Source organism: Cylas formicarius, unplaced genomic scaffold (assembly GCF_029955315.1).
Source record: "Cylas formicarius isolate icCylForm1 unplaced genomic scaffold, icCylForm1.1 PGA_scaffold_7__23_contigs__length_41026272, whole genome shotgun sequence".
In the NCBI taxonomy this organism is placed as follows: Eukaryota; Metazoa; Arthropoda; class Insecta; order Coleoptera; family Brentidae; genus Cylas; species Cylas formicarius.
In genome coordinates, this window is record NW_026844352.1 from 36,518,959 (window position 1) to 36,544,798 (window position 25,840).

Genomic DNA, 25,840 nt, shown 5'->3' on the forward strand with positions numbered 1-25,840 from the left:
TCATTTTTTATATAGAAGACATCTTGATTCTCACCTGAGGCAGATTGTTTGGTGTCCCTCTGTTCCCGACTTCCAGTCTTCCATGACCTGCAATTTAAGAGCCGATCTCCGGATGCCGAACCCCACCCCAAGATGTAAAGGTCCTAGGTGGCCACAGTTGGTGTAGTTTTCGAAGAACCGGACACTATTAGGCAGCCCAACCTTTGCACTCTCCCTAGAACCTTCCTGATACTGTGTTTCTCACGGCCCTTTGCTCACCTGTGTTGTTTGTTTGTGGTTATTCTCTGCTTTCGATGATTTAGAATTTGATTTAAAGTTTTCGAGAATAATTTAATCAAGACTGAGGTTACTTCTTAGTATTTTTATTTCAGTTTTTTAAGGGTTGTACAATGTTTTATATTTCTTACACAATAAATAGCGAAAAACTCATAATTCGCTGAAGACGCCAACTCAATTACTGCAAAGTCATTAGAGTTTTGTTTTAAGAAACTGCAAAAACCTTGTTCAGTTAACAACTGTACTGGATTTGCTCTAGGAGAGTAACTTTCAAACATTCAAATTTGGCTAAGGAAAACCTAAATTGCCAGAGTTTATCAGCATCATATTTGTCGTTTTCAATTTTCTATTCCATCATACTAATTATGACTCTTTTCTTCATGTAGGTATTATATAATACGAGGGGTGAGTAATGGGGAAATTGCAACATAAAATTATGTTGAATAAATTACGTATTGTAATATCACGATATACTAATTTTATCCACTCCTGTGTTGTATAGTCTTCCCCTAATTCGAGCAGTTCTGAGTAAGACTCAGTTAGAGTTCTCCAAACAATATTTAAGTTTGGTAAATTTTTATGAAGGTCTAATCAATACATAAATTCGCAATTTCACAACGAAATTCCAGAATCGTACTTCGGTACTTCGTGCATGCTGAAAACTGACGGATTTAATAAATTGTATTGGATAAATTGTAATAAAATGTATATGATACCTCAATATAAATTACGCACTGAGTATTGAAAAACACTCTTAAAATACAACAGTCCACACGGCACAGTTCTTGTCGCCTAAGGTCTTGGATACGGCCATGGCTCCTGATACACGTTCTAAAAAGAATGGTCCCTTCTGATTTACAACAGGCGGGTATTAAACTTATTCCGAAGTCAAAACCATAAAAGGTCGTAAAAACGGTAGATCTGTTGGAGAACTCTACTATTGTACTCTTCTGGTTTGTGAATCAATATGTTTTACTCATTTTCCTGCAATCGTAACGAAGCGCGTAATCAGTGAAAGCTTACTTGTACAATAAATAGCCATTACATTTTGGACAGCTATCTTTAAAGCTGCTTCTCCACTTCATCATTACGTTATGATTTATTAACATATAATATGATATCATATTATCATGTGGAGATTTGGTTCCACCCACCCACCAATATTGGAGGGCGAGCCCAAAAATCGCCATATTTTGTAGCGCAATGCGTCCATTTATATTGCAAGCAAAATGTAGATCTCGATAATACCGGTGAATATTAATGCGCCGTTCCGCAATCGCTTTAGTCAAACATGTCATGGGTTGTCCGCCTTCTTTTGCCATTGTCCCAAAAAGGTACCGCGGCGACGCAAGGTGCATGACTTACCGATTGCGACCGATTAAAATGACTCCACAGGTCGTTAACATGGTTGACGACCGATTAACCATTAAGACGATTTACGTCCAAGACTCAGAGAGTTAGCTGAGACAACGTTCCCGGTTTCGGATATTTTTGGTAGGATTGCACACCAAAAAAACCAAGACTTCCATGACGATGAATGGTTTACGATGATACGAAAAATGATGATACCGTTTATCAAAATCTACAAAGAATATCCATAAAACGTAACACAAAAGTCGTTAGGATTCACTTATATTTTTTTCTACTCCCGTCTGTATGTATGCAACACGTTCGGTAAACTTTTTAACTCACTCGTTTATTAAAAACTTGCTCCGCTGTGCTCCGCTCGTGTCAAATACACTCGTGAGTCAAATGCCGTTTGCCGCACTTGTTGCATAATATACTATTAAAATAATATATTGCTATTTAGAGGGTGTTTGTATTTTCGTGGACGAGTAAAAACTTTCCTGTTTCAAATGGAGCGCCCTGTATATTAAGGCATTTTTCAAATCCCCGGAACTTTCTAAACCTACTTACCGTTTCTGTCATATTTTCAATTTTATGTCAAAAGTGACGTTTGAACGTCTAGACATATCTATCGATTTATTCGACACACAGCTTTTCTTATATATTTGGGGTTGATTTCCTAACAGAAGGGCTCTACTTTAGTAATACGTGTTCATATTATAAAAATTAATAAATACAAGGTGATCAAAAAGAAACAAATTATAAAAATACCTTTTTTTCAAATCGAAATACCGGATTTTTCAAATGTTATCGTATTGCTCATTTAAAATAAGGGCGACTTAGTATAAGTACTTAGTAATAAAACATTTTTTCATTATAAAAGTGCTGTGAACGACGAAACATTCTAAAAGTGAAACGATTGAGCACTACAGAAGTGTCACTATTTTGTATTTCTTTGGGTTTGGAAATCAATGTTCGACAGTTTTGTGCAACCTAACTTAGTCATTTTTTATTGTTATTTTAGGTCTATAAAAGATTTTCTAAAGAAAATGAAGATTGAAGAAAATCCTAAAAGCAAATAAAACAACTTGAAAAGACAGTTTATTATTTGCAACAATTAGAAAAAAATATGAAAATGAAATTTTCTTGTCAGAATCCTAGAATTCTGAAATTTTTTTATTAATCATTTAAAAAAGTGCTTCTCGTAGGGTTTTCTCGATCTGGATATCTTTTAGCAAATGTGCTAAAATTTTTTAATAAAATTTGTTTTATTTTTAGACATTAAACAAAAAACATTTGTTTCGCCAACTTAATTAAAATGTCAAACGACAGTAAATAGTAGTTGTTTCGTTGATACGTTTGAAATAGGAAAACTTATTCAGTCACAATTTTTATAAATGCCATATATGATAAAAATAGGGTGTTTCCACTGGAAAAATAGACTTTTTACAATTTTTTCATTCAAATTTTTTAATGTTTTTGGTCACCTAGTATTTATTTATTTTTAGAATATCAAAAAACATACGATTAAAGTACTCCTTCTATAAGGAAAACAACCTCAAATTTACAACAAAGGCTTCCCAGTCGTAGAAACTGTGGGAGGTATAAGTTAATTATATACAAAATGTCTAAAAAAATCCTTAATGACTTAATCTAGAAGGCGTATTATTTAATAATAAATATATAATATATAATATTATATATATATAATATATAATATATAATAAAGTTGTTCACGAAAATACGGCTGCATATACAGAAACATAATATATTAAAAGTGTAAGTGAATCAAACAACTTTTGTTTTACTTTTTTTATATTCTTTACACATTACGAGATAAGGTATCATCCCATAATGACACAATCAGTCACTGAATATGAAACCAAAACCAAATATGAAATTATTATTAACAATTCGCACTTACTATATATGCAGGAAGAGTTTATCTTACAATTCGCAAAAACAATTCCTTTCAAACACTAACTCAACATTTCTTCAGTTCTTTTATGTTGTTCCAATTAGCAATTCACTTCTATAATCACAAATTTTTTCTGTCAATTCATTAATACTTATCGAATTAAATTAATATCTGTACATGTAACGTAAAATTGAAATAAATCAATATTTGCAAAAATTGAGACCTCCACTGGCCTCCCTCTCACAGAGTTGAAACCGAACTAACTTCCTTTCATTTAATAAAAATGTTGCAACGTTTTTAGTGGTAATTTTAAAAATCTCAATGTTACGAGACCAACGTCTGACCCATTTCCTCGACATTGCGAGCGTTCTCTTTTTTTTAATCCTTCGTAGTTTCCACTCTTTTGAAGTTCTTTCGATTTACGAGTCGCTGCTCTCAGATTATGCTCGAATTTACTATACGTGATAACTGAGGCAGGGGTGATTTATATTTTATTGAAGTTGCTGAATAATAACTGTTTATTAAAATTATCGCTATTGTCATTATGGTTATGCTTACCCAATAGCTACTTCTGTTGCTATACTAGGTTTGCTTTCGCGTTAGTTTAAAACTGGCTTGGTATGTTAGGAGTGTACGCTATTGATCGTTACCGTATAAGTTTGAACCTGGTTGCAAACCAGTAACCTGTTGTTCCCGCATCATTTCCTAATCTTCCCCCAAAATATTGGCAATAATTACATTATTATAAACATTTTCTTTGCAAAAGTAAAAAATTTAAGCACAGTTTCAAAAATACCAAAAATGGATTCCTCATATCGACATGAATATTCAGTTTTATCCGAAACTGACGACTCCGATTTAGAAATTCTTTTAGAAGAAAAAATAGGATCAAACAGCCAAGTATCTTCGGAAGGAATTGTTCCCCAATTTAATGAAACTGAATATATGGAATTATCGGTAATTCTTCTTGAATCTTACACATAAATTTATGAGATAATATTAAACTTGATAGCATTTGTAGTCACGCTATTATTAAAGTAAAAAGAAACGATCTGCTTTTCTTCTTCTTCTATAATTTAAGATTAAGTTATAAATTGAAGTCTACTGTTTTTACATCTATTCGAAACGAATTTCGGATATCCCTCAAGCTTGAGATGCACAGAAGTACGTTTGAAAAATTGTATCATACACCTTCAATTAGCTTACTCGTAAATAAACCGTGAATGTACCCTAGATCTGCACTTACGTCTGCAGAACCGACGTCACTACGAGCAACGTTGCCAGTATTCCACATTTTTTCTTGTTGACAGATGGTAGTTTAGGAACGCTTTGGTTTGTAAGGTTCGTTTTTATTTTTAGTTTAGATCGGAGGTGGCTAAACCTAAACTAACCAACGCTGGCCAAAATTGCCACAATATTAATTTTTTGGCGTAAGATAAATCTCTCTGGCTCAGGAAAACTATTTTTTACTTAGTTTGGGTTAGACTTTGCTCCTTTGCAACCTATAATGGAACACTGAGTTGAAATTAATTGAGGAAATGTTGATTTTTATTTTAATAGACATCTCTGTCAAAAATTAGAATAACCTCTAAGAAAGCAAAATCATGTCCTGATTTAATTCCTTGCCGCTGCTTCAGTTCGTAGCATCTGACAACGTCGCGAAAACTTGCCCAGGATGTTTAGACGCAAGTGTAGACCTGCAAGCCTCGATGGGTGATGCCTTTGATGCTAGTTTTTTGAAGTTTGAAGGTTTGGGTTGGCAAGTCTTGTGCAATCCGAAAGACTAGTTGCTGTCAAACTTCCATCAAGTATGCTATGCTATTCGGACGCAAATATGGTTGATACAGATATCGACATGCATGTTGCTATATATTTTCGATATTTTTGCATGGTCTACAGCTGTCCCTAGTTTGAAAAGTTTTACTTCTTAACCAAAACAAACGCGCGTGAGCCGGCGTAGATATACAATACCGCGAAGCCGAGAAAACTAGTTTCGCTTAAGAAGAACAATGTTGCGTAAAAAAATGTCGAAAGTCGACTCGTATGTAACTTTTGGACGGTTTAGATTCAAACGAGGTTGGTCGATAAACAATCCGATGTTTGTAAAGCGTTTTGCGAGCACAGCCCGCGTGATTGATTGCGTTTTCGCTTTTTTTTTCGCTCATTCGTTTCTCGTCGTCCGTGGACGCCGTAGATGATTGTTGCCACATTTGAAAGTATCTGCCCGAAACGATTTTCATTACCGATCAACCTGATAAATTAGAAATTTTTTGTAAAATTTATTCGGGATCTTTTGTTTCTAGTGCACAAAAATATACCATACTGATATGTAGCATAGAAACTACAACAGCCCTTGTTATAGTAGAAAGAAAAGAAGAGAAAGATGAAAACACTAACCAAAACAAACCCAAACCAACAAACCAATCTAACCTAACCAAAAGTAACCAACCGACTTAGTATTTTGCTTAGCACTTTCTGCACTTAGGTAGATCATATACTAAAAGGGCACCAAAATGTTTGTCCCAGTCTGTTTACAAATAAATAGACATGTACTTTCACAAAAGACGAACGGATTTTATTATTATACAATTTTGCTTAGAACTGTTCTGTAAGAAGTACCGTTTGCTATGAATTAAGAAAATTTGAACGAGATACCTGAGGTTGGGATGTGCTTTCAGGAAACTTGAAACAGGATTGTCCTGAACGCTAACAGTAAGATTGCGCTAACAAGACAGAACCGGTAATTTTCAGTTGCCCACACATTTTTTGGTACATTGAAGGCTGGTAAAAATTGCCGTTCTAAAGAAATTGTCGCCAAGGAAGCTGAGAAAGGCGCCAACTTCATGGAGCGTAAGACTACGCTTACTACAGGCGTTATGGTTTGAGATGAGACTACGTTACCTAGTTTTTTTGGACGAAGGGATCATGAATGCTATGAATGCCAAATTAATGAGGTGTTACAAACATGGATATGGTATAATAATCACGTCTTATGCTGAATGTACAACATATAGGTCATAAGATAAGATTATCCCGAGGGAACTTACCACAGACGGCTATCAATAATCTGATTAGCAATATGCCACGAAAAGTTGCAGAACATCAAAAATTACGTGGAGACGCAACTCACTATTGAATATTGAAGAACTTATTTCAATAGAATTTTTTCAAAATGTGGGTTGTTATATTTATACCAACTACTTCCAAAAATTATTAATAAAATATATATAAGTTTGCTTAATGCGCAGCCAAGTAACTATGATTTCTAAAGCTTTCGCAACTTACAGTTTTGTGAGCGAATAGGGCAGGTGATCCGGTACCCGGATGAACCCGGCCGCACGGCAGTAAAACTCGCGCAAGTCAGGGGTACAACGGCACCGATCCTCGCCAAAAAGCGGACACGGTGATAGCGACTCCTGTTGGACAGCCACGGCGCTGCTGGACACTCTCAGCAGCAAGGTAAACACAAGATGAGCGGTCCACAGTGTATCTGTAAGCAAGCATTATATATAAACAAGATGAGGTATAATTTGATATAATAAAGCATTTTTCGGTTTTTGTGGTGTGTGTTGTAATTTTAATTGGGTCTACTGCAGGGACCGATAACTCAAAGGACATTTTTGGATTGTGTTTACATTCAAACTAGCAAAATAAAAGCACTTCCTATGAAATTAAGGGTCAATTAAGTGTAGGAGGCCAAGTTGTATATGAGAACAACGCAACTTCCAATTTCAATGTAGAGTAATATTTCGTCCGCTAGAGGTCTCATTTATATCCATGGTTTCCACCAGCAAAATCGGCAATGACCAACATTTTTCGGACAAGACAACGCAAGGACAGACTCTATTCAATTTCAATTCAATGGTTCAGTTTTATCAAAGTTTAAATATGCAGTTGTTGATATATTTTTGCTTAGAAACGTATTGAAATAGGAACACTATTTAAAATAAAAAATAATAAAATTAAAAAAAAAAAACTTAAATAATAACGCGTATTTAATATTCTCTGATTAAAACTAAACACTAGATTTCCATATGAAATTTTAAAAGCACTTTTTAGTTTTAGTTTATTTTTGAAGGTTATTACAATGCAAATATCTCGAAAACGGTATATTTAATCAAAGCAAATGTACCACATATATATTTTTTGCTTAGAAATGGGATATATCAGTAACAAGAAAGTTGTGTAAAAAATATAATATAAATAGATATGTAGATATCTCAAAAACAGCTTCAGCTATAAAGCTAAATAGCTAGTAAGTGAATAAGCTAATAAGCAACACTTTGCCACTAAGGCTTGTTTTTCTCAATATCATTATTTTCATTGCGGATCACTCTCATAAAATTCATTTTGGCAGGTCGTGGCAGCCTAGTCCGCATCCTGGGGGATAATATACTAAACTCATATTGTGAACTATTGCCTTTACATATAAAAATATTATTTCTTATTGTGAACTAACAAAACACATTAACACATTGCCGAAGATACGCTGCCCTCAATTAACACAAAAAGTTAGCGATATACCAATTGTTTATAAGTTCACTATAAGTTCACAGCTGCATTTATTAGAAGGTTATGGCAACACAAATTTCATGAATTTGGAATATTTGAATTTTATAATTTTTGTGTGCGAGTGACGAAAGTAGAAAATATAAAATCTATTAAGGATTATTTTAAAGAATTAATTGAACTTTCGGCACAGAGTGTATCTCGGTGCGAGGTTGCTACCAAGTAAGTCTCGGGTGCTCGGAGCGAAAATGTAATGAGATTTTCAACCGGAGTAGTTCTTTGCCGGTTACGAGATCAGATTAAACAACGGCGGCTTTGTAAAATTTTTACTCTGGATTTTGAGCGGAGAAATATAATAATTCTGAAACGTATGAGCGAGTATCTGGGCACAGATGAAATAAACAACAAAAGGCACTAGAAATTCTTTGAAATCCGCCTCGTCATCTTCGTTGCTTCCCCGTTTTAGCTACCCATTGCATTAATTATTATTAATTTGTCATAGAGATGTAAACAATTGCAACTCGCGTCGTCACTAAAGACGAAATGCCCTCATCTTGACACCATTAAAACTAATAATAATTTTTTCTTAATTCGGTTAATTTTGCATTTTTTTAAATATTTATTTACAAGGAATTAGTTAATTAGTTAGTTATTAGTTATTAGTTATTATTTTAAATATATTATCTTGTTTTCTCGTTCTCCCATGAGCACATTAGTGTTTCAGTTTGTAATTTATTTATTATATTTTATTTTATTATTTTTTTATTTATTTATTACATAACATCAACTTGGGGAGTCCAGTCTTTGTATTTAAGTTTTTGATACTTATTTAATAGAGTCATACCACTCATTTAGTCGTGATTTACCTTATATTTAGTTAAATATCAAAAATTACAAGTTGATTATCAAATTTATACCAAGAAATATTGCTGCATTTTGTAATAAAAAATATGTTGGTTTCAGAAGATTTTGTTATTTTTGCACACCAATTTTCTGAGAGCTGCAGTGAAAATGTCAATATCGGCCTCACTCTAAAACTCCAATGCATTAAATTTACAAAAAATAAATCAGTATTTTGATATTATTTACGTAATTATTTTGTTGTCACAAAAATTGAAAAAGAAAATCGGACATTTTCCCATTTTTCAAGAACTATTGAAACATAGCTTAAATGTACATATTTGGCTAAATATTTGCGTACTTAAATATTTTATATTTTATAATTTTATTTTATACAAATATTTAAAGACAATACTGTTTAATTACCAAACAATATTGTATAAATATTTTCAATAATATATTATGCAACAAGTGCGGTAAACGGCATTTGCCTCACGAGTTTTTAATAAACAAGTGAGTTAAAAAGTTTACCGAACGTGTTGCATACCATACTTTTTCTACGACCGTTAGTTTTTGGATACATTTTCGCAAAACAACATAAATACATTCACTGACATGACCGTCAGAATTGACAAACGTCAAAATTCAAAGCGTGGGAAATATCTCCGAAAACATCCGATCGCCCCCAAATCCGTGCGGTAAAATCCCGGAAATGTCCGAAGTGGCTCGGATTTGTGGGAAACGAAACTGACGTGGTAAAGTGACGCTTCCCGCACGCTAGATCGGTGCGTAATTAGGCATTTTACAGATGGGAGTAGAAAAAAAGTTTTCACAACTTTTACAACTTTTACTATTTTACAAATATTACTATAAGAACCCCTACAACATGACACGAGAATCAATAATATCAGCAAACAAAATAATTTATTAATAAAAAAATGTTTATTACAAAAAATATTTTTTGGGAACAATACTGGAAAGCAGTTGGAGCAAATAATTTTAAAACTTCAGTAACATAAACTAAATAAATAAATGAAAATACTTGACCTGTACTCACTATAAAAATAATATATAACAGAAGATCGGTGGGTAATTAGGAATTTTACAGACGCGAGTAGAAAAAATATTTGACGGCGATAATCTTGTGTATGTAGAATACCTACTATAATTTCATGCTGGTGTCAATTAATTTTTTTTTAAACCAAATTCTCGTGTGTGTGTATATGCGTACGGTAATGAGAAAACAATTTTTTTTTGGAAAAGTAATGATGATTTTTTTTCTAAATAAATACAAACTCGTCGAAATAAAATACTTTAAACAGAAAATTTAAAATTTTCCCATTTGTCAAGAAATAAAAAATATTGGCAAAATGTAAATTCAAAACTTTATTGTTTACGAATATTTAGAGAAAATATTTGAATGAGCAAGAGAAAGAAAACAATGCCCATTACTAACCGCCATTTTCTATAGTAAAATTTGCCTCACTTTTCTATCACATAGTTACTATTCACTGCTTACAAGTATGACTCTATCGGTAGATGACAACAAATTTTAATCCGCGATTTGGCCAAAACGACGGCTAAACATGTGCGAAGAAAGAGCCTTATCGAAACCTGACGGGGTAATACGTACATCTGTCGTATGGCACGCGAAAGTTGATCACCGATAAGCGAGGACGACGATTGCCAAACGGCCGCATGCTGATGACGGCGGTCCGTCTGGCGTGCACTCTTCGTAAATCGCGCACTCTGCGTACTCGCGGCCGTCGCGACGCTGACTTGGCTTCGACGCGCGTCTCGCGTTCGCCGAAGGACTACTGAACTCGCGGTCGGCTCTCCGGCTCTGACGCTAGACCCACGGCCCGCTTGATGGACCGGTTGGGTTCGGGGCTTGTCCAACCGCGGGCGCATCATCCGCGCCAGCCAGTGCTTGAAAGAAGCGCTATTTTTTTTTCGATCACGCATCAACTATAGCCATGTCCGAAAGAGGCTCCCACGACTGCCCAGGGTACAGGGTATTCGAAAATAATAATGTTTTATATGCTTCTTCTTGTAGTACTTGTACATTATTAGCTATAGAACATTTAACGATAAAAATGAAATTTTAAATCTCTCGCATCAAAACAATTCTTCATGGTTGTATTATCGGTATAGGCAGGGCCTAAATATCTCTAGGAGCTGTAAACGGTAAACGGCATTTAAATCACGAATTTATTTGGCACGAGCGGAGCGAGTGTTTGATAAACGAGTGACTTAAAAAGTTCACTGAACGTGTTGCATACTACATTTTTACTACATTTTTGCAAAACAACACTAATACATTCACTGAAATGACCGTCAGAATTGAAAAACTTCAAAATTCAAGTCGTGCAGTTAAATATTCCGGAAATATTCCGGAAATGTCCGAAATGGCCGTGGGAAATAAATCTGACGTGGTGAAGTGACGCTTCCCGCACGCTAGATCGGTGTATAATTTGGTATTTTACAGAAGGGAGTAGGAAATAGTATATTATGCAACAAGTGCGGTAAAGGGCATTTGCCTCACGAGTGTATTTTACACGAGCGGAGCGCAGTGGTGCGAGTGTTTAATTAACGAGTGACTCGAAAAGTTTATCGAGCATACTCAACTTTTTCTACAACCGTTAGTTTTTGGGTACATTTTCGCAAAACAACACGAATACATTCACTGACATAACCGTCAGAATTGACAAACGTCAAAATACAAGGTGTGGGAAATATCTCCGATTGCTCCCAAACCCGTGCGGTAAAATCCGAAGTGGCTCTGATCCGTGGGAAACGAAACTGACGTGGTAAAGTGACCCTTTTCGCACCCTAGATCAATGTGCAATTAGGCATTTTACAGATGGGAGTAGAAAAAACTTTTTTTTTCGGATGTTTTTATGTGATGTGTCTTTCGGCTGATTCACTAGTAAAAAAAAACACTCTAGATAAGATTTTAATGAAGTTTGGCTAGGACGCCAGTTATCCCGGTAATAAAAAGACAGCGTTTATTTACCACTTCAAGGAATGTGGATTTTGCATAGGAAAAATCTAATGTTAGAGTAGCAGGACATTTTTGATGAGACATGGATTAATAAAGGTTGCATAGCACCCAGAATGTGACAGGACAAAAATATAACCAGTTCTCGCCAAGCTTTCAAAAAAGCAGGAAACAGGAAATTATCGACTGGTTAAACATAAAAATATTGAAGCTGAAGATAATTTGATAAAGAAGGAATTTACGTATAGCAAATTTACCCAAACATCATTTTATAAAACACAAAGAGTAACTGTGCTGCCACCATTGCGAACTTAATCAAATAGATCTTATATGGACTCATTCATAGCGTCATTAAAAATTAAAGCCCTTAAGCTACCGTTTGACCAAGCCATGGAAGAAGTGATTCCAGCGAAAATTGGTGACAAGCAGTCTCGCATGTCAATAAAGAAGAGAACAAGAATATGTAATATATACATAATTCGAAATTTTTATTCTGCTAAAATAAAATTCCTTTCCTTTTACTATTTTCCTACCGGCACGATTTAGGCACATCATTTCTCGCCTTCGTGAATGAATAACAGTAGGCAAAACCCATAAATTAACTCAAACCTTGGTACCAGCTGCACTCGATAAAAAAAAAATTGAGCCTCTTGGAGATAGAATCCTAAAGATGGTTTGCGCACGATAGTCAGAGGCGTTTGGTAAATATTGCAACAATTTTTTCCTGAAATATTTTTCAATTTTTGAAAATAAAGTTTTCATAAAAAAGGGAGTCGTTACTATACTCTGAAATACCCAATTATGGGCTGATCAGGAGTGTGTAAACATCAGCTTCATTAGGTTTGTTGCGAGTTGGCGGGATTCGATGTTTTCAGAGCATACATAATTGAGCGGTTTACATATATTATTACAAGTTTTTTGAAATGTCGGTAAACTTGTAAAATCTGATCTATCTTTTAGTTTTGCTGTTAATAAATTATATTGAAATTACCCTTCTACCACATTGACTCTGTTCTGCCATGAATCATCGGGAATAAAAGAGGTAAGGATCATTTATGGGCCTACATTTATACAGAAGAGACTGCTGATTTTCGGTGTCTGTATATCCTCACATGTCTTACATATCTCCATATAAATTTTGAAAATTAAGCAACAAATACTGAATTTAACACATACAGAGTGCCTCAGGCTTTGGCAACTGGGCACACATTTTATTAAATAATTCCTTAAAAGTTAAATGGAACATCTCGTATTTAGTGGGCTGTTTTCATTTTCTTCAAAGCCTCCCTACACCTATCTCCTGCTTTTTACGCAAAGAGCTTTTCTATATTTCATTTATTTCTTTATATTAAAAATGGAACACACTGTATCCTACTATTTTTTCAATAATGGTTCTAGATCACGTTACTCACGTTATTATTTTGAAACAACAATTACTTGACGGTGGCACCATTTGTTAATCAAACCATGATGATCGTATACAGTAGTTTTTCTACTCCATTCTGTAATAGTATATTATGCAACAAGTGTGGTAAACGGTATTTGAGTCTCAGGAGTTTATTTGGCCCGAACGGAGCGAGTGTTTAATCAACGAGTGACTTAAAAAGTTTATCAAACGTGTTGCATACTATACTTTTTCTACGACCGTTAGTTTTTGGGTACATTCTTACAATACGACACGAATACATTGGCTGACATGACCGTCAGAATTGACAAACGTCGACAAACCCGTGCGGTAATATCTCAGAAATTCCCGAAGTGGCTCGGATCGATGTATCAAGAAACTCGCGTGGTATAGTGACGCTTCTCGCATGCTAGATCATTGTATAATTAGGTATTTTGCAGAAGCGAGTAGAAAAAGTACAATATCATGCAACAAGTGAGGTAAACCGCATTTGAGGCACGGGTGACTTAAAAAGTTTGCTAAACATTTTGCATACTATAATTTTGCCGTTAGTAAGACCGAAAGTAAGATTTGCCTTTTAATTTTAAGGGTAACAGGAAAGACCAATTAAATTGTCGCCAACAATGCCATGTACACATTTATAGAAAATTGTTCTTGTGGTCGTCACTTTATACATCAGTGTTGTAGTGAAAAGATTATTTATTGACAAGCAAAAAAAAAAGATTACTAAGTATTTGCAATTTTTAAAAAATTTAAAATATTTCGACGTTGTTCTCGATAGGATTTATTTATTTGTCAGAAGATTTCTGCTTCATTTTACCTAGACAAGAGAAAAAGCACATTCTGTGACATTATAAAAGCCGCAAGGCTTCTGAGACGAGTAACTTGCTTACGTATACATAGAGGGCGCTTCAAAAGTTATATAATAAAAAGCGCACAGCATCTTGTAATTACAGTTCTTGAAATTAAGATATCAAGAGATATCAAATATACGTCTTCTTAAGGGGGCAAATTTAAATAATCCACCACACTATTTTATGCCGGTAATGCTAACGTCGCCACCCTTATGTGAGATTTCTCAAAAAACACCCCGCATTTCTGTTTCGCAGCGCGTCTCGAGGATGGAAAAAAGAAAAACACTTCGACAAACCGCTAGGCTTTATTGCGAAGCGAGGAAGTATCACAATACGGGATAATTGGCGTACGTGGCGATCCCGCACTGATTGATCCCCCGACGCATCCTGACGTACCCCTCTTCGCCGAAATCGACTCCGAACGAATTCTTAACTAACCAGTAATCGACACCGTTGTCAGAACCGTATCCTACGATAAGCATCGCGTGATCTCCTGATCCGACTTCTTTTAAACAATCGTCACTCTCAAAAATTCCACCCTGGTACAAATAAAGGTCCCGCATGTCGATGGTAACGGAAATTGGACCCACCAGACCGACCGCTGCCTTCATAGCCTCTTCATCATTGGCCGGAATCATTACATAATCACTGACTCGCGTCAACGCTTTGGAGGCATCAGCTCTGCAGTCTCGTTCTACTGCCTCGTACGGATAGTCAGCTTCACTCTCGATGCCGTAGTCTCGTATGTAATAGTAGCTTAGTACTGGAACACCAGCGCCGTTGCATCCATTTAGACCTCTAGCGTACAATTTTCCGCAGTCGACGAGGTTTTGTTTGCTCAGCGGTACCAACCGGTTGTGTTTGAGGAAGTACTGGGCTTCCAACGCGCCGGTCTACGCACGAAATAACGAATAAAAGTTAGAGCTAGAAGTATCGTTTAAAGGGTATGTTCGTCGTTAGTCAAGATAGAACCCTGCGTTTCCGCAAAACTTTGGTACTTTTTGTGAAATGAAAGATGACGTTAACAAACATTTTCTGACATTTGTAGTTTTTAAAATACAGAATGATTTTGAATATTTTAAGTTTTTGAGCACCCCTCGTATCTCAGGTATCTTATGAAATGTCCGATAAAGATTTTTATTTTCGTGTTTTTTTTTTCATGAAGACGAAACCATTTATAAAAAAACTGACTACGCTACTGAATTCTGAGTAAAAATCTATATCGGATGCGGTTTTCATCTCGCCGACATTTCATAGCATACCCGAGATACGAGGGATATGCCCCAAACCTTCAAATTTCTGTATTTTAAAAACCAAGCAAATTCTGAAAATTTTGTTAAAGTCATCTTTCGTTTCACAAAAAAGTACCAAAGGGTTACGAAAACCCAAGGCTCCAACTTCACTAACATCGGACATACCCCACAGTCGCGACCATAATGGCGACAGTGTAAAGCTACCGCGCATGTGCAAAAATATAGTTTCAAGGAATATTGGAAAACGAAAGTAGACTGGATTGAATAGCAGAATCGTTCATCACTCTTTTCTCAGGTATAGAACTGTCTCTCTCTTGTAGGGAATATTCAACAGATATGTTTAAAAAGAGACGTTTAATCTTATAACGGAGGAAAGCTTACTTCATGGCCCCAATTCTAACTGGGCATTAATGAAAAACGTCACTAATTGTTTGTTCTTTCCCACGGACAAGTAAGCATTAACGAGTTTTGTTTTCGATGTTATAGCTACAACTAATCATCATCGGCAGAAAACAGCAGTAAAAAAATCAGTTTACGTAAAATTCCGCCACCAAGTTACCGCCATCAGCAGATGACATAAGTCAAACTTGCTGACGTTTAATTTATGTTAGTTTAAGTTAAGCTCTGAAAACTAAAACGTCAGTAAGTTCGACTTATCAACACCGACGCCAAAGGAATCCAGAAGAATTGTAAATAGTAGCCCGTGGATTTTCTTTCTCAAAAAAAAGGGATAAACTAATATTACTGTTACTGAGCATACTATTTTAGTTACTATTAACTTTTTGAATACAAGATATATGAAGACTTAAGCATCGTAGTAAATAAATACACGGTGTTCCAGTATTTAATCAAAAACTGCGAGAGAACAACCGCTCATAAACATAAAAAATGTAAAATAAAACAATTTCTAGATAAATATGATCATATAGTCAATAAGCTACGATCTCGTATAACCCCTGGTACTCACGATGGCAAAACTCCAGCAGGAGCTGCAGCTTCCTTGATCTTGCACGGGTGTTACGGCACCGAGTTTTCTCCAGTCGATTTCAGTTGGTATTTCCGCTAAAGAGGGTATTTTGAAAATACTGTGGGTGGTATTATTGGCAATTTGGGTATACGCAGTATCAGTTTTTGGACCGAAATCGAAACGATCCAAATCGGCAAACTTGTTTACGCCTAGCTTATGGCCGCTCAAGCCCAATTCGTATTGTCGGTTGCGTTTGGCGATTTTTTGTAGATTTTTACGAAAGACAGAAAACCGATATTGCTCTTCCTGATGCGTCGCGTAACGCTTTCCGTATTTGAGCTGGAAAAATATTTCGATAAAACATTCACTACTTATTTCGGTTAGACAAAAAATACCTTGAAGTTATACCACTTTGTCGAAGTCGAGCTCAAAACAACGTTAACGCCAAATGCAACTGTAACAATTATGTAACAAATGGCCAGACGTTTCATTTCGGCATTTAAAATAATTCAGATGCATAAAATAATTGTAAAATTGTATTTTTTTCACGTCTTGTTAAGATAAGATTAGATGCGATCGAAATTTTTTCATCGACCACTCAGACACAGAAATCTCTTAATGCGTCTGTTTTAAATTCGCTAATCTGAAACATGAATCAAATATTATTAAAATATTCCAAATAGACAAGGATCGTCATCTAGTTAGCAGAAGGCGAACTTGCTGTAGTGGATCTCAGTGAGTCATAAAACGGTGGTCGGACTTCCGCCCAATAGATGGCAGGAATACTTGTTAGCATTTATCCCTATCAAAATCACAAAAATATAGAGCTACAAGTTAGCCGAAACTTTATCATATCTGTTTGATCGTATTTCTGGTAGGACTTTTGCAATAAAGGCAGACTACTAGGCATCTGTCAAAAAAATCTTCCTTGCGCTATAAAATTTATTGGCACCTTTTATTTGACATACAACAAACTAATTTGTATGTTTTGGTTCAAAACTTGTTTATTTTTCATTGGAGTAATTATTTTATCGTACATCGTCAGCTGCACCTAAATGCGAATGTTTCGTAATTTTTTTAAACCGTTTTATCAACTGTATTTCATTGTGCGCGGAGCGTGTGTGCTGGATAGGTGACGGTGCTCCGAAGTGAGGTTATGTGGCCCCGTTTGGAAAACTCAGTATGAAAAGGAATTTAAAAACTCTTTTAAAGTTTTGCCTTCTGTCCGCAATCACCGTTGTCTTTACGGTTCTCATTTTTCGGATATTTGAGAGTTCAAACCACCCACAGAATTTGCAGGGTTTCCATAAGAAGCGATCAAATAATGTAAGTCGATGTCCGTTAAATAGGTTCATCTTTTCCAGACTACTACCCCGTGATTATATTTCTGTGAAGTGGTAAGATTCGTGGCAAACTTTTTTAAGAAGATTAGCGGTTGCGGCGTGTGTAAGATAAGTTATCTACCTTGGATTAATTTGCTTCACGATGTATTAAGTATAGTGTTAAATTCCTTTCAAAAGTTATTATTAAATTAAATTAGTTATTGTATGTTTTTTTGTCAATTGTGTGAAGGGCAAATATTTTTTCAGGTTGTCGTGTACAACGAAAAAATTGACTGGCATGACTACGAAGCTATCAAAAAAGATCTATCTCGCACAGGTAATATAATAATCTGTAGATTTGTTAATTCGTGAGAAAGAGTATACAGTTGAAGTTCGTTATTCGCGGGGGAAATATAATTTGTGTGGGATTAAAAAAACAGAATCAACACATTTAAGGAAATGCTTTTTAACAATATGTTTATATTAATTTTTATTATCCGGATTAGGTATAAGAAGCTTTGTAACTTTCTGTCATCCCGCGACAGACTTTTATCCATTCAATATTCAAATTTTGAAAACTCAACAAAGTGAACATATTTACTAGAAACCTTGATTGTTGTGTTGTAATTGTTTTGAAAAAGGGGAAGGACCTAATAAAATTATTGCCCAATAACTTTATCCGAGGGGTGCATTTACACGAGATATTCCGACCGTCGATTATTTTGGTCTTGTATGTATGGTAGCGGTATGTTACTTTCTACTCTGCAGTTTTTTCTCAATTTATAATGGTAATTTATTGCAGAAAATGGATTAATTGAAGCTTATTTAAAATGCCAAGTGACCATGAAAGAATAAATTAGTTCACTGGCTGACTTTGAATATTTTTTGCAGTTTTACTGCGCTGCTCGACTATGCAAAATATGATTGAATATTTATGTATATTAATGTTCGAAAGAGTACGAATTTGTATTGCAAGTTGCGATTTCGCATTTGTTTAACTCGATACATGCATAGGGGAGAAATTATTTTTTAGATTAAATTATTGTAGATATGTAAACCAATATAATAGACTTTCTTATTTGTCTAGAAGAACTGCAACCATCAAATCGCGTGTAACCAAACTATCTCGCAATGTATGTTAAATTAGAATTATTTGGAGCAGATTAATTTGTTTCTTCTCTCTTTTTTATATTCGTAGCAGTTAAGAAACCGCATTCGCTTACACAATTTTTATATATGAATTTAATTTATCAAGCTTTATCACTGGGTCATATTTGTAAAAGATATTTATGCCTTTGTGGAGTTCTGAAACAAATTCGGTTACTAATTTTACCGAAATTTAATGCAACAAGCATTAAATTTTCGGTAATTTGGGTTAACTTTTTGATACTGTAGACTTATGTACCTATTTTATTTTCCATTGTTTTTTTTATTTAAGATATTTTAATGTATGAAAGACTCACGCTCATATACATATTACTATACTATACTATATACCTAGACAATTTAAAAAATTTTAGGGGTGGGCGAGCATGGAAAACCCGCTTATTTGACATCCGATGACCATGACATCTACGATCAATTATTTAAAGTTAACGGTTTCAACGCCGCCCTTAGCGATAAGATAGCGGTAGATAGATCCGTTCCAGACATACGTCATAAAGCGTAAGAATTCATAACGTATTAGCATTGAATATTTCTCTACTAATAAATAGTATTGCTATAACTAATTTAGATAATTAGCTTGGTGTTGGCCGTAAAAGGTTACAGTATCACCGCATTACCCTGACTCTTATTGCGGTACCCTTAATTTTAGCATTTCAAGTGTATTAGCGTTATTTTTTTCTATTACCTAGATGTCACAATAAAAAATACCTCAAGGATCTACCCACGGTCAGCGTTATTGTACCTTTTCATAATGAACATTGGACCACCTTGTTGCGAACGGCCACTAGCGTTATTAATCGATCTCCACCGCACCTCTTAAAGGAAATAATCCTGGTCGACGACTGTAGTACGAAAGGTAAACCATGTAACCGTCGCCCTGCGCCTAGTTTTGTTTCCAAACAGTTGGGTTATAGAATTTAGCAGAAAACCGCTGGACGATTACTTAAAAGCCAACATGACAAAGGTCAAAGCGCTTCACCTACCGGAGAGAAGCGGTTTAATAAGGGCCCGTTTGGCCGGAGCCAGGATCGCAACAGGGGATGTTTTAATCTTCCTAGACTCCCATACAGAGTGCAATGTCAACTGGCTCCCTCCCTTATTGGGTTAGTATATATAGCTATTAGATAACATAGTGACAGTAGTACAGTAAAAATTGATGAACTTCTACCGCCAATGATATTTTCGTAGAGATGGGAATGATCTTCAGCTCATGCCTCTAAATTTTACCCCCTAACCTGCATTTTGCGCCATTTTCTTTCCAAACAAGGATCTCGTACACGTATACACGGTAAATGTGCTACATCTAAATTGAATCCTGTCGATTGACGAACTGTCAGCTGCCATGTTGGTTGTTGAACGTCGTTACGTTTTATTGGTTGAAAACAAGAAATCAAATGACCGCGCATGCACATATTTAACGGGCTATCTGAATATTTTTTTCATGGTGCGCCACAAGTGGCTATGATTTTTTTCGTAGATAAGGTATGGATCTTTTGCGCATGCGTCACAACCCAATTGACTGAGTTGTTACGTTGCTGTAATTTTTCTGGAAAATTGATTAATTTTTATAAGAACTCAACATCAATCTCTGGTATCTGAATATAATTATTGTTGTCACGGAACAGTCTACGTCATAATTTGTCATTAGAGCTGGAATGAGAAAATGTGGCTGGTTTTATTTTATTTTTTATCACTCGAAAAGTTGGCGAAAAGTTTCGGGGTCATTCCACAACTGTCGACTGATTGACTATATTGGCTATATTGACAATTTGAAATGGTGCACGTAAATATTTTAGATTAGTATTTATGAGTTAATATTTTAATACTTCTAGAATTTTTTTTTTACATAATGGCGAAATTAAATTTATGACGTGGACAATGAATTCGTTCTTATGGCTTCTTTTGACCAAAAATAGACATTTTGATTTGGACACGTCCACGTTATCAGACGTAACTTGCGCCTTCAGATCTTGAATAGGTCACCCAATGTAAGAACATTACCAGACACCCCGGTATCGATATTTTAGAACCCATCGCGCAAGATTATAAAGTATGCGTCTGTCCGTTTATCGATGTCATTCAATATGAAACGTTCGAGTATAGGGCTCAAGACGAGGGCGCGAGAGGCGCGTTCGATTGGGAATTTTACTACAAAAGGCTTCCTCTTCTACCGGAGGACCTCAAACATCCCGCCGAGCCGTTCAAGTGAGTTTTCTTCCTTGCTAAAACGCCGCGCATTCAAACCATTGCGTTTATTAATTTAGAAGTCCCGTAATGGCCGGCGGTCTGTTCGCGATAAGTAGCAGGTTTTTCTGGGAACTCGGCGGCTACGACGAAGGCCTTGACATATGGGGCGGCGAACAGTACGAGTTGAGTTTTAAAATTTGGCAGTGCGGCGGTCAAATGTACGACGCCCCTTGCTCTAGGGTGGGCCATATTTATCGGAAATACGCCCCGTTTCCGAATCCCGGCAAAGGGGATTTCGTCGGTCGGGTAAATACCATAATTCAAATTCGCGTTTCAGGGATGGGGGATATTTGCGGGGTATCTATTTCAGAACTACAAGAGAGTGGCGGAAGTTTGGATGGACGAGTACGCTCAGTACTTGTACATGAGACGTCCCCATTACAGGGCTATCGATCCTGGAGATTTGACGAAGCAAAAAGAGCTGAGGCAACGGTTACAGTGTAAACCATTCAAGTGGTTCATAGAAACGATTGCGTTCGATTTGCCGTTAAAGTATCCGCCGATAGAACCCGGCGATTTCGGCGTAGGAGAGGTACTATTCTGTTTTTCGGATCGCAAGGAGCCCCGCCCACACTAATCGTTTCAGATCCGGAATTTGGCGGCGCCAGACTTGTGCGTCGACTCGGGCTTCAGGGAGAGGGACCAGGTGGTGGGCGTGGCTCGGTGTTCGAGGAGCAGCGGCAAAAGGGCCGAGCAAAATTTCACTCTTACGTGGCACAAGGATATCCGGGTCAAGGGCAAAACGCTTTGCTTCGACGTGTCCGATCCCAATGACAAGGCTGACGTCACCTTGTATCCTTGCCACGGCCAAAAAGGGAATCAGTATTGGAAGTACGACGTGGTAAGTAATGTTTATTTCTTAAAATTTTCTATTTATTTCTAAAAAAAAACTCATTTTAGTCAAGAATGTAAAATCAATTAAAACTAGGTTGATAAAAACTGCCAGCGAATTTTTTAATCCGAAATATACGGTCGATAAAAATAAATATATTTGATGTATTAATAATAATAATAATAACAATTGCCTCTGTTGAGATATTTTAAATGATTGCACAGAATTTAAGACAACATTACTTAATACAAAAACAAACTAATATAGTTGCACATCTCAAACGGCGAAGTCTAGCTTAAAATCTTTATTTATTTATTTAAAATATTACAATAATAATGAAACGACAAGCTATAATAATAATAATAGTCTAAAAGTTCATTATTGATAAAATACTAATTTGTTTAGGACAGAGAATTTTGTAATTCCAATAAATGGACCTTAAATTTTCTCCTAAATACTAGAACTGAGCTGGATTCAAAATATTCATTATAATTATTATAAAACTTAATGACACTAAATACAATTGTTGCGAGTAAAAATTGAAACAGGTAATTAATTTAAAGCCATATCAACGCAAATATTCTATAGAGAATTTATACACATCTCAGAGCGTTTATGGAATATAGACATTATTATTAGAATATTTTTCAATGTGTAGTTAACAAAAATTATGAAGCCTGTTTAAGGATGAAAACAAAGACAATTACAAAGATACTCGCTTCTATCCAATTTATAAAAACCATTAACGGTACTTTTTGGTAGTTTAACTCCGAGGAAATGAAAAGTTTTGCTTCGGTAGACGTGACGTCAGCATTAAAGTCACTAAATACTGTTACGGGAAATATTAATTATTCGTAATATTAAATATCCTTATGTCGTTATTTGTTCGTATTTGTATCACTCAGTAGAAAAGATTTTGTTTTGTTTTGTTTAGTCTTCGTAAAATAATATTCTTGTTGTAAGACATGATTCATGTGTATTTAAGGTATTTTGTTTATGTGATTGCCAAAACTTGTATTTTAATTACATCGGTATACAAAATTACAAAATTAAACTTTTTGACAGATATTTTTGGTGGCTGATTTAAAAAATTCTACGTAATGTTTTCTTGGAAAATATTAAAACAGAGAAACATATTTCTAAAATAATTTATTTTTTTTATTCAGTTCAAAAGTGGAATCCTAGTTTAAAAAAAAAAACTTTAGACTCTTTCGGTGAAATCTTCGTCTTTTTGCCAAAAAGCTACGTTGTCCGGACATTCGGCTGTGTGTTTTTAAGAGTATATTCCGTTTTAATATCTAGCAGTAGTCCGCCATCATCATTATGCTCCCTCTGCCTTGGCATTGCCGTTCAATTTCCTTCACGTCCTGGTGGTGGTCCTCTAACTGCTCCAAGATTTTTAGGAAAATAGTTCAAGTGTGAAAAGAGATTCACTTTCAAACTCTTTTACAACAACCATGAAAGAGTTGTAATATATTTTGAATACTTTCATAGTTTTCGTCGAGTTCGAGTTCCCAAAGAACTTCTTTATATGAATTGGGTTTTGAAAATTCTTGTCTTTGTATAATGTTCTTATCTGCGGTGTAACAAAAATACCCTCTTTTATCTTGGCATCAGATGTGGCTGGAAATTTCTTCCACAAATATTTTAAACACTGTCCATTTTTGTCTTTAACAAACTGCTTCATCAAGCCAAGTTCGATATGAAGAGGAGGCAGTAAAACCTTTTTGGAGTCAACTAAGCGATCTCTTAATACCTTTTTGGTCTACCAGGTGTGTGTTCTAGGGGGCCATTCTATTTGAGTTCAACGTCTATCTCTTGCCCAACTATCCCACTCACAAATAAAGCATGGACATTTTGTATAATCCCTTTGGTGTCCTAGGAACATCTACAGCACTTTGATATCACCGCAAAGCATCAACTTGGTAGTTTATTTTTTTCAAAAGAAGTGTGAAATCTGTCATCTGCGCCGGAATTAGATTCCTCCGATTCTGACGATACAACGTTTTCTAGTTCTTTTGGGGCGGTCTGGTCGCATAGCAGAGTCAAGATTGGGATACACAATTTGTTTCTTATTTTTTCTGTTGAATCCTTGAACATTACACGTACAAAAATAATGATCACCACTGTGATTCCTAGGCTCTCGCCATAACATAGGAGCACCAAAGCTCAAACATTTCTTCCTACCATTTTGCCAGTTTCTTAATGCTTCAACGCCAACGGAACGGAACAAACAGGATGAGAAAGACAACAATCCCCAAACGCAGTAGCATGACGACTACAACAACCAAACTGCAAGCAGGTTACAACGCTGTATTGCGAACGCTTTTGCTTTGCAGAGATATCTAATATTATCCAGTGTTGCCAAGTCACATTTAATTTCTTAAAAATCAATTCATTTAAAAATCATGCCTAACAAGGAACAAACATTTTCATGTCCTAGATATGTATATTAATAAAATAACATTATTTAAAAATAAGCGCTATAAAAAAATGATGTGATAAATACACAAATAGGCAAACAGCTTTCAAACATCAAAATCACGGTAGACCTTGTGTGATTGGTCGTCGGAAGAATATATAAACTAAATTCTGTTCATCCACACACAAATAAATGTTTACGCAGGTGTGTAGGCATTACTTGTTTTTTTTTTTTCAATTTCTGTTGCATAGGAAAAGCAGTGGTTCTTACACGGGGGAAACCCTCGGTGCTTGGACTGCGACCCCGGTCGGAACGCACTATACGTGACCACCTGCGACGATTCTTCGAAAACGCAAAAATGGAGATTCGAGAGCGTCAACTTAACAATGCTCGCTGACTGGGACAACATCGGTATCCAATAAAGGCCGGGAGAATAATTTCGACCTAATTTCGTTAAGTCGAGTGCTACTTTTGGTACCAATACTTCCATTGTGCAATAACGAAGTCTTGCGTAATTTATAATTAAGTTGATAGGGCCTCAGTGATTTAAGGGTATTAAATATATTATACACAAAAATTGACTTCCAATCATATCATAGGGGATACTATACATTAAGGTATGTAATTAAAAATGATGGTAGTATTAGTCACAGATTTTAGTTTATTTATTGGAAATTTATATGTACTTAAAATTTTGTGATTAAGCATATTTATTTTGGTGGGTAAATCTTGAAAATATTTCTGAAAAATCCGCACAAGAGCGTTTAATTAGTTGTTATTATTAGTCACATTCTTGCCAATTGATTGAAATTTATGTGATAGCGAGAGGCATTCCCGAAACTAACTTGTACTATGCCATTGGAAATAAAGTGCAAAAAAGCTGTGATACCATTTAAATTTTGTTTGATTTAAAAAACGTCGTCCCTCTAAATCAAATTAGACCCCAGGAATTATTAGTGGGGATTATATTTTTGAATAATATAAATCTGAAACCTAATTAATCTGCAAATTATAAGGTTGTTCGGAAAGTCATTACGTTTTTTCCCGTCAGAGGACTTAATTACGTTTTTCGAAACCAACTTCACACTTAAGCCGCATAACCATTATATGTCTTGAGGGCTGACATTGCAAGGCTTGTGTGTGAAAAAGTTCTATTAATTCTACGCAGTAGTTTTTGGTTGGTGCCCTTTTAAATATGGAGAGCAATAAGCAGCATTTTCGTCATATTTTACTTTTTTACTTCAGAAAAGGTAAAAATGCTGTCCAAGCGAGAAAAAAATTGACCGATGTGTATGGAGAAGGCGTGTTAACAGTACGCCAATGCCAGAACTGGTTTGCAAAATTTCGATCCGGCAATTTTGATGTCGAAGATGCACCACGGTCTGGAAGGCCGGTCGAAGCTGACAAAGATGCGATAAAGGCATTAGTTGATGCAAATCGGCGAATAACCACACGAGAGATCGGTGAGAGATTAAATTTG

General features: G+C 35.6%; 3 protein-coding genes across 4 annotated transcripts in view; 1 reads left to right on the forward strand and 2 right to left on the reverse strand.

Annotated features, from left to right (window-relative positions):
* LOC132704780 (follicle-stimulating hormone receptor) overlaps positions 1-10,674 on the reverse strand; it is a 147,869-nt gene extending 137,195 nt beyond the window's left edge. For both annotated transcript variants that reach the window (XM_060675021.1, XM_060675020.1), the window contains exons 1-2: positions 10,524-10,674; positions 6,827-7,031 (exon numbers count right to left, since the gene is read on the reverse strand). In XM_060675021.1, coding sequence (XP_060531004.1) covers positions 6,827-7,031; positions 10,524-10,590 — 272 coding nt within the window. In that variant the 5' untranslated portion in view covers positions 10,591-10,674. The remainder of the gene's footprint in view (positions 1-6,826; positions 7,032-10,523) is intronic.
* A 3,776-nt stretch (positions 10,675-14,450) lies between these two features.
* Positions 14,451-16,893, reverse strand: LOC132704979 (procathepsin L-like). Its single transcript, XM_060675346.1, has 3 exons — positions 16,766-16,893; positions 16,371-16,709; positions 14,451-15,043 (listed from the first exon to the last, which is right to left on the reverse strand). Exons 1-3 carry the CDS (start codon positions 16,859-16,861, stop codon positions 14,477-14,479), a joined length of 1,002 nt encoding a protein of 333 aa, XP_060531329.1. The 5' UTR covers positions 16,862-16,893; the 3' UTR covers positions 14,451-14,476.
* A 474-nt stretch (positions 16,894-17,367) lies between these two features.
* LOC132704987 (N-acetylgalactosaminyltransferase 6-like) lies at positions 17,368-25,245 on the forward strand. Its single transcript, XM_060675359.1, has 10 exons — positions 17,368-17,696; positions 17,960-18,029; positions 19,213-19,357; positions 19,549-19,715; positions 19,774-19,962; positions 20,887-21,064; positions 21,124-21,352; positions 21,417-21,638; positions 21,693-21,947; positions 24,612-25,245. Exons 1-10 carry the CDS (start codon positions 17,553-17,555, stop codon positions 24,780-24,782), a joined length of 1,770 nt encoding a protein of 589 aa, XP_060531342.1. The 5' UTR covers positions 17,368-17,552; the 3' UTR covers positions 24,783-25,245.
* The last annotated feature ends 595 nt before the right edge of the window (positions 25,246-25,840 follow it).

What these genes read in the sequence shown, in the direction of transcription:
- LOC132704979 (XM_060675346.1), bottom strand. Translation starts at nt 16,861, where the DNA reads ATGAAACGTCTGGCCATTTGTTACATAATTGTTACAGTTGCATTTGGC. An exon ending in CAAAGTGGTATAACTTCAAG is followed by an intron (nt 16,710 to 16,765) that starts GTATTTTTTGTC and finishes ATATTTTTCCAG; the next exon opens with CTCAAATACGGAAAGCGTTA. An exon ending in CCTGCTGGAGTTTTGCCATC is followed by an intron (nt 15,044 to 16,370) that starts GTGAGTACCAGG and finishes TTTCGTGCGTAG; the next exon opens with ACCGGCGCGTTGGAAGCCCA.
- LOC132704987 (XM_060675359.1), top strand. Translation starts at nt 17,553, where the DNA reads ATGAAAAGGAATTTAAAAACTCTTTTAAAGTTTTGCCTTCTGTCCGCA. An exon ending in CTGGCTCCCTCCCTTATTGG is followed by an intron (nt 19,963 to 20,886) that starts GTTAGTATATAT and finishes TCGATATTTTAG; the next exon opens with AACCCATCGCGCAAGATTAT. An exon ending in CATCCCGCCGAGCCGTTCAA is followed by an intron (nt 21,065 to 21,123) that starts GTGAGTTTTCTT and finishes TTATTAATTTAG; the next exon opens with AAGTCCCGTAATGGCCGGCG.